The 8,729-nt window shown below is 40.1% G+C and overlaps 1 protein-coding gene across 1 annotated transcript; it reads right to left on the bottom strand.

Annotated features, from left to right (window-relative positions):
- Positions 1–3,923: 3,923 nt before the first annotated feature.
- On the bottom strand, positions 3,924–8,332 carry LOC129843309 (G-protein coupled receptor 4-like). The gene is made up of 2 exons (XM_055911936.1): positions 8,225–8,332; positions 3,924–6,408 (listed from the first exon to the last, which is right to left on the bottom strand). The coding sequence occupies exon 2, from the start codon at positions 6,400–6,402 to the stop codon at positions 5,371–5,373; it is 1,032 nt and encodes a 343-aa protein (XP_055767911.1). The 5' UTR covers positions 6,403–6,408; positions 8,225–8,332; the 3' UTR covers positions 3,924–5,370.
- Between the last annotated feature and the right edge of the window lie 397 nt (positions 8,333–8,729).

Below are 8,729 nucleotides of genomic sequence, written 5' to 3' on the forward strand. Positions count from 1 at the left end.
AGCTGGTAACATAAGACATTCTACTGCCCTGTTGGAGCTGGTAACATAAGACATTCTACTGCACTGTTGGAGCTGGTAGCATAAGACATTCTACTGCACTGTTGGAGCTGGTATCATTAGACATTCTACTGCACTGTTGGAGCTGGTAACATAAGACATTCTACTGCACTGTTGGAGCTGGTAACATAAGACATTCTACTGCTCTGTTGGAGCTGGTAGCATAAGACATTCTACTGCTCTGTTGGAGCTGGTAGCATAAGACATTCTACTGCCCTGTTGGAGCTGGTAACATAAGACATTCTACTGCACTGTAGGAGCTGGTAACATAAGACATTCAACTGCACTGTAGGAGCTGGTAACATAAGCATTTCACTGCACCTGATATAACACCTGCAAATCTGTGTACACTACCAATACACTTTTTAAACTGTATCTGCAACTGTAACTGTATCTTTAAATACTGTATCTGCATGACCTCTGTCTAATCTTTGTACCCATGTGATCTAGTATGTCTGTAATGTCTGTAGGGGAACTGACTCTCTCTTTCTCTGGCTCTCCTTTTCCCCTCTAACTGGACTTTGGTCCCCCAGGATGCCCTGCTGCATCCAAAATGGCACCCCTATTCCCTATATAGTGAACTACTTTTGACCAGGGCCAATAGGGACCAGGGCCAATTGGGCTCTGGTCAGAAGCAGTGCACTATATAGAGGATATGGAATCATTTGGGACGCAGCCCCTGTCTGCCTCTGGGAGATGGTGGCCCTTGATTTGTTATGTCTCCTCATGCAGAGAGGATTGCAGAAGCGAAGCACCTGGAAACTTTTCATGCTGGCCCTCAAAGGTTATAGTGGTTGTCATCTCTTTTCTCACAGCGTCAATTCTATTTTAAAACAGCATGTGAAAGTATATTCCAGATTCAGGGATTCAAGTAGGTGTACTAAAGGAACACAAGAGAGCGTTCCGTTTTTTTAACATGGGGGAGTGGGCAATACGGGGTGGCTTGATTACAGGGTGGCTTGAATGCCCCCAGTCCAAGCCATGAAGGGTGGCTTGATTATTGCCCCCAGTCCAAGCCATGAAGGGTGGCTTGATTATTGCCCCCAGTCCAAGCCATGAAGGGTGGCTTGATGATTGCCCCCAGTCCAAGCCATGAAGGGTGGCTTGATGATTGCCCCCAGTCCAAGCCATGAAGGGTGGCTTGATGATTGCCCCCAGTACAAGCCATGAAGGGTGGCTTGATGATTGCCCCCAGTCCAAGCCATGAAGGGTGGCTTGATGATTGCCCCCAGTACAAGCCATGAAGGGTGGCTTGATGATTGCCCCCAGTACAAGCCATGAAGGGTGGCTTGATGATTGCCCCCAGTCCAAGCCATGAAGGGTGGCTTGATGATTGCCCCCAGTCCAAGCCATGAAGGGTGGCTTGATGATTGCCCCCAGTACAAGCCATGAAGGGTGGCTTGATGATTGCCCCCAGTCCAAGCCATGAAGGGTGGCTTGATGAATGCCCCCAGTACAAGCCATGAAGGGTGGCTTGATGATTGCCCCCAGTACAAGCCATGAAGGGTGGCTTGATGATTGCCCCCAGTACAAGCCATGAAGGGTGGCTTGATGATTGCCCCCAGTCCAAGCCATGAAGGGTGGCTTGATGATTGCCCCCAGTCCAAGCCATGAAGAGTAGCTTGTTGAATGCCCCCAGTCCAAGCCATGAAGGGCATTTTGATCAAATTCACATTAGTTTTATGTACAGTTTAAGGGCCTTACAAAATATATTACTCTCCCCAGGATACATATAAATCCCCGGGAACAAGAAAATGTTAACATTATGAACTTATGTGATTATCCTTCTATGCCCTTGACATTTTCACACTGGAAGCCAAACAGATGTAAAGATCAATCTGGACAGTAGTCACGTGCATTGGTGAGAGACAATAATACATTCTACACTGTTAGAAAAAAGGCTTTCAAAAGTGTTCTTTGCGGAGGGATAAGGTTCTATAAAGAACCGTTTTTACATCTGAAGAACCCTTTTTAAAATAGTATGTAGCCTCTCATTACTTCTAAAATAGAAACTTACTTTTTAGTAAGATTGCAACAGAAAACAAATGAAAATATTAATTCTGGTGTAATTTCATGGGCCAAAGAATCCCCTATGTTGATGGAATATTGACTTTGATATGACTTTATTGAAGGAGGTGATAATTAATCAGATGTAATTGAATAAGAAGATTAGGTTGGTAATGCCATTCTGTAACGTCAGACTCTGTGAAAAAATGAGCATACCCTCTTTTTACAAAAACATAAAATCTGGAATAAAAACAGGATAAATCCATCAAACGTGATGTATTGTTTGTACATAGCAAAAACATTTACATTCAAGTTTAACCACATCAGAATATATCGTTGTCACGGATTAGCAGAATCCCGTGCCATTAAGTCAATGCAGACGTTTTTATCTCAATATCAAATCATTTCTGGGTAACAATGTAGTACCCTACTGTAATAGTGGTGTCCTAGGACTGTCTGGGAGTGGTGTGAATGAGGGGCATAGGACTGTCTGGGAGTGGTCTGAATGAGGGGCATAGGACTGTCTGGAAGTGGTCTGAGTGAGGGGCATAGGACTGTCTGGAAGTGGTCTGAGTGAGGGGCATAGGACTGTCTGTGAGTGGTCTGAATGAGGGGCATAGGACTGTCTGGAAGTGGTCTGAGTGAGGGGCATAGGACTGTCTGGAAGTAGTCTGAGTGAGGGGATAGGACTGTCTGGAAGTGGTCTGAGTGAGGGGATAGGACTGTCTGTGAGTGGTCTGAGTGGAGGGCCTATTTGGACTAGCTTAATGCGAGGGATATGTACCTGAAAACTAGCTGTTATTGTCAGAGAGGTTTGATAATGTCTTTGTTATTGGTCTATTAACTCATAACGCCTGGTGATGTTCATTTCTCCACAGCCTCCAACGTCGTTTTAGAGAATTTGGCAGTACGTCCAAATGGCCTCACAACTTCAGAACAATTGACAGGCGTCATGTGGGCGAGCGATTTGCTGATGTCAACTTTGTGAACAGTGTGGCCCGTGGTGGTAGTGGGGTTATGGTTTGGGCACGCATATGCTACCAACAACAAACACAATTGTATTTTATCGATGGCAATTTGAATGCACAGAGATACTGTGACGAGTAGTTCTTAACTGACTTGCCTAGTTAAATAAAGGTTTAAAATTTTAAAAAACTTGTGAGGGCCAGTTATCTACCCACCACCTTTAAGACAGATTACCATCAACTTGTGAGGGCCAGTTATCTACCCACCACCTTTAAGACAGATTACCATCAACTTGTGAGGGCCAGTTATCTACCCACCACCTTTAAGACAGATTACCATCAACTTGTGAGGGCCAGTTATCTACCCACCACCTTTAAGACAGATTACCATCAACTTGTGAGGGCCAGTTATCTACCCACCACCTTTAAACAGATTACCATCAATTTGTGAGGGCCAGCTATCTACCCACCACCTTTAAAACAGATTACCATCAATTTGTGAGGGCCAGTTATCTACCCACCACCTTTAAGACAGATTGCCATCAATTTGTGAGGGCCAGTTTATAATTGTGTGCTATAAGATCCCCTGATAATGTAAATCACACATGACCATATTCTCACAGGCATTCACATGTATGGAACTTTATTGAAAATCTGAGCATGGCAAGCATCCCTGTGTGTCACTGATAAGCAGCAGACTGTGATATGGATCAGGAGGGGGGGGGGGGCATTACAGTCTATTGGATCAATAACTTCTGATGTGGGAGCCTGACTGCATTGAGCTGGAGCTACACCTCTTTAAGAGCCAGGGTTATTACAATGCATCCATTGACTAATCAGGTCTGCAGGGACTAATGAACAAATGACAGAGCAGGATAAGAGTGACAGCAGAAGAGAAGACAGAGTCTGCCGTCTATAATTAAAGCGCTCTTTAATGCATTGTACAACAATTAACTGGTATCATTCTGAATCAGTGCAATAATGCATTGCTCAATCACAGAGGCAAAGCGTTGATAAAAAAAAATATATATGTCTTTGCTAAAATGTGTAATTAGATAATATACACTTTTATTGATTTTGCAGTTCTATGAATCAAGAGGAATTTTACAGGAGTCTCTCTCCTTTCAAGTTAGTGCCGCGTGGAATGACTGCCTCAACCACAGAGCTAGAACTATGTGATTAGTCTCTGTGGGCAGATAAATTGGGCATACAATGCACATATTGTCAAGTGGTACGTGTTACTATGTCAACGGCATCATCTTTAGCACCTTCAGCGTTGTAGCACAGATGGAAACATTAGGAACTCACTGTACATTTCATTCGTTTTGCCCCCCTATAGGCTATAGTAACATATGGGATATAATCAATATCATTTTTATGCAAACATGAAACTCTTTTAATCAACTGAATCTGAAAGGTGTCATGATATGTACAGATATGTTTTAAATTAAATGTTTTAAATGAAATGGTACATAGGTTTGTGATATAGATTGATTTACATTTAGCATTGCAATGCTGACAGAAATACAATATTACACATTGCCCCACATTACAAAACCACTTCCAATTCTTGTGTACGTGTGGTCCTCAGTTGGGTACGATGCTATTTATAAACAGGTAGAACAGTCTGGTTGAAGCATCCCTTTCAGTTGCCAGGGGCAACTCTAAATCATCAAAGTACTAAATAATTTTTCTCCCCAGTGTCAAATATACACTATTGTGGACAACCAAGGATTAAAACTATGTTCAGTCCTTCAGCAGTTTATCTTATATGTTTCATGTCTAGTTTGTAAGTTCGTTTAAACAAAGTTGTAAAACAACTTCCAATTGATTTGGAACAAGATGTGTTTATAGGCAAGTTCTTTTTTGTGCAATTTTTTGTTGCTTGAAAGAGGAAATATGAATGTATTATGAGGACACCAGTCCTTCTGCGATACCAGCTGCCTGCCACATGAAATCACAATTTGGCAACTTCCTGGCTGTGGCAATATGAGGCAAACCACGTCTGTCTCAATCAAGAATGTACTTTCTAAAACCCACTGGCACTGTTTATAGAAACAAACAGTTTTTGTAAAAAAAAAAAAAATTATACGAAATATATGTATCCTAGAGATGTTCCTTTCCCACAGTATAACCTTTGTTCTGCAGCATTTATCAATAATGTTCAGTATTAATGTTTATCACAGGTTGAATCAGGGTCTCTCTGTGGGGTCTTAAAGGATAATAGTGGTCCTGGTGATGGTTCTTCGAAGGCTGGTTAATATATTATAAGAAAAGCAGATAGCATCTAGCTAGGTACTGTACATCATGTACAGGTATGTTACAAATGTCTGGTTTGGGTTTAGATAGAATCAGTGTGATCTGAGAGACTACTAGGGGTCTTAGTGGTGGTCCTATGATGACTCACAGTCCTGCATACAGACTCCTGCATCCTCCTCAGGCAGGGCAGGTAATGGCCCGCAGCCTCCCTGAAGTCACTCCTCAGGAACGTATAAAGTACAGGATCCAGCAGACTGTTGAGGCTCAACAGACCCCTGCCCAGCTGGTAGGGCACAAACACAGCCTTCTCCCACTCACAGGCGTCCCTGTGGAAAAGCAATCCAATGTACTTCACGCATCCTGTGATGTGGTAGGGGCCAAGGACCAGGATGAAGATGACCACCAGCAGATTGAGAAGCCCCCTGATGCGGTGCTTCTCTTCCGTTCCCAAGGTACCAATGGCCGACAAAGACCTCAGGGTCTTCCGGTGGAGGAACACGATGAAGGTGAGAGGGATGATGAAGGACAGGGATAAGGTGATCAATCGGTAGATGATGAACCCTTCCTTGGAAGGGTAGCTCTCGATACACAGGGTGTGATTGTCGTTGGGTTGCATTTTATGCAAGGCGATGGATGGAGGCACAGCTACCAAGACCCATATGCTAAGGGCTATCCATCGTGCAAACTTCAGCTTTCTCAATGCTTGGAATCTCAGAGGCTTGGCGATGGCCAAGTAGCGCTCCAAAGCGATGATGCACATGAAGGCAATGCCGGTGTAAATGCTGACGTAGAAACTGACCCCCAATAACTGGCAGGAAGTGGACCCGAATCGCCAGCTGTGACCCCTGCGATAGTAGTCAATCCATAGAGGTACAGTGAACAGTTGGAGGAGATCCGAAAGGAGCAGGTTGATCACGTACACCGGTAAGACGTTTTCAGACTTGATCAGACGATAGAGCCCGAACAGGGCCATCAGATTGAGGGGAGTGCCAATGATGAAGAAGATACTGTAGATTACAGGAAGGTAGATGGCATCTTGGTTGAGGTCCACTCCACAAGTGTTGGCTTCATTCAGGTTACTATTACCAGAGCTGGGGGTGGGAGGCATTTCCATGATGTCCTTAAGAATCAAGAGGATATGTTAAGTTCATATGATATAGATTGTTTAGAAAGATTAACCCCATTACACATTCCCTTAGAGCCTGTAACTTGATGCTTTCACTCTTTAAATTATATTTTTGTAATCAAAACCTTCAACTTGACACTAAGAGGGTATAAAGTATCATTAAAACTAGAGTGTATAAAGAGTCATTACAACTAGAGGGTATAAAGTATCATTAAAACTAGAGGGTATAATGAGTCATTTAAACTAGTGGGTATAAAGTATCATTAAAACTAGAGGGTATAAAGTTTCATTAAAACTAGTGTATATAAAGTATCATTAAAACTTTTTGGTATAAAGAGTCATTACAACTAGTATCATTAAAACTAAAGTATCATTAAAACTAGAGGGTATAAAGTATCATTAAATCTAGTGTATATAAAGTATCATTAAAACATGCTGGTATAAAGAGTCATTACACCTAGTGTATATAAAGTATCAGTAAAACTAGAGGGTATAAAGAGACATTACAACTAGAGGGTATCAAGAGTCATTACAACTAGAGGGTATAAAGTATCATTAAAACTAGTGTATATAAAGTATCATTAAAACTAGTGTATATAAAGTATCATTAAAACTTTTTGGTATAAAGAGTCATTACAACTAGTGTATATAAAGTATCCTTAAAACTTTTTGGTATTAAGAAACATTACAACTAGAAGGTATAAAGAGTCATTACAACTAGAGGGTATAAAGTATCATTAAAACTAGAGGGTATAAAGTATCATTAAAACTTGTGTATATAAAGTATCATTAAAACTTTTTGGTATAAAGAGTCATTACAACTAGTGTATATAAAGCATCAGTAAAACTAGAGGGTATAAAGAGACATTACAACTAGAGGATATAAAGAGTCATTACAACTAGAGGGTATAATGTATCATTAAAACTAGTGTATATAAAGTATCATTCAAACTAGTGTATATAAAGCATCATTAAAACTTTTTGGTATAAAGAGTCATTACAACTGCTGTATATAAAGTATCATTAAAACTTTTTGGTATAAAGAGTCATTACAACTAGAGGGTATAAAGAGTCATTACAACTAGAGGGTATAAAGTATCATTAAAACTAGAGGGTATAAAGTATCATTAAAACTAGTGTATATAAAGTATCATTAAAACTTTTTGGTATAAAGAGTCATACAACTAGTGTATATAACGTATCAGTAAAACTAGAGGGTATAAAGAGTCATTACAACTAGAGGGTATAATGTATCATTAAAACTAGTGTATATAAAGTACCATTCAAAATAGTGTATATAAAGTATCAATAAAACTAGAGGGTATAAAGTGTCATTACAACTAGTGGGTATAAAGAGTCATTACAACTAGAGTGTATAAAGAGTCATTACAACTAGAGTGTATAATGTATCATTAAAACTAGTGTGTATTAAGTATCAATAAAACTAGAGGGTATAAAGTGTCATTACAACTAGTGGGTATAAAGAGTCATTACAACTAGTGGGTATAAAGAGTCATTACAACTAGAGTGTATAATGTATCATTAAAACTAGTGTATATTAAGTATCAATAAAACTAGAGGGTATAAAGTGTCATTACAACTAGTGGGTATAAAGTATCATTCAAACTATTAGGTATCAAGTATCATTAAAACTAGAGGGTGTAAAGTATTATTAAAACGAGAGGGTAAAAAAACATATAGATGACCACTAAATTACCATGAATTTCATAACACTGATATGAATTCTCTCCCTGACTATGTCGTGTTATGTTATCAAAATATTAATATAACAGAACTAATCAAAACATACCTGAAGTCCTGTATTAGCTGCACTTTTCCAACAAAATCAGAACGTCTTTTTGGGAAACCTCATTAGAGAGAGTGTGAGTTGAATAGTCAGTACCAAACGATATGCCAACAGTGTGTGTTTGAACAGGATGTGAAGTAATGCCATGGTGTGCTGGGAAAGCACAGACGCTCATAGAGATATTTATTTTGATGGTGGTGAAACAGAAGTCATGAAATCATAAAATGAAACATGTTACATTAACCACAGCAGGAAGTTAAGAATGCCGATAATAAGAAGCTAAAATGTGCCAGTCACTGTGGCGTTAATTACTGGTCAACAGAGAAATAACTATATAAATGTGTAAACCAGATCTGCCTCCGTAAGTCACTGAGGATAGAGGGCGCTATTTTCACTTTGGGGAAAAAATCATGCCCAATTTAAACGGCCTCGTACTCTATTCTTGTTTGTACAATACGCATATTATTATTACTATTGGATAGAAAACACTCAAGTTTCTAAAACCGTT

Source organism: Salvelinus fontinalis, unplaced genomic scaffold (assembly GCF_029448725.1).
Source record: "Salvelinus fontinalis isolate EN_2023a unplaced genomic scaffold, ASM2944872v1 scaffold_0109, whole genome shotgun sequence".
Taxonomy (NCBI): Eukaryota; Metazoa; Chordata; class Actinopteri; order Salmoniformes; family Salmonidae; genus Salvelinus; species Salvelinus fontinalis.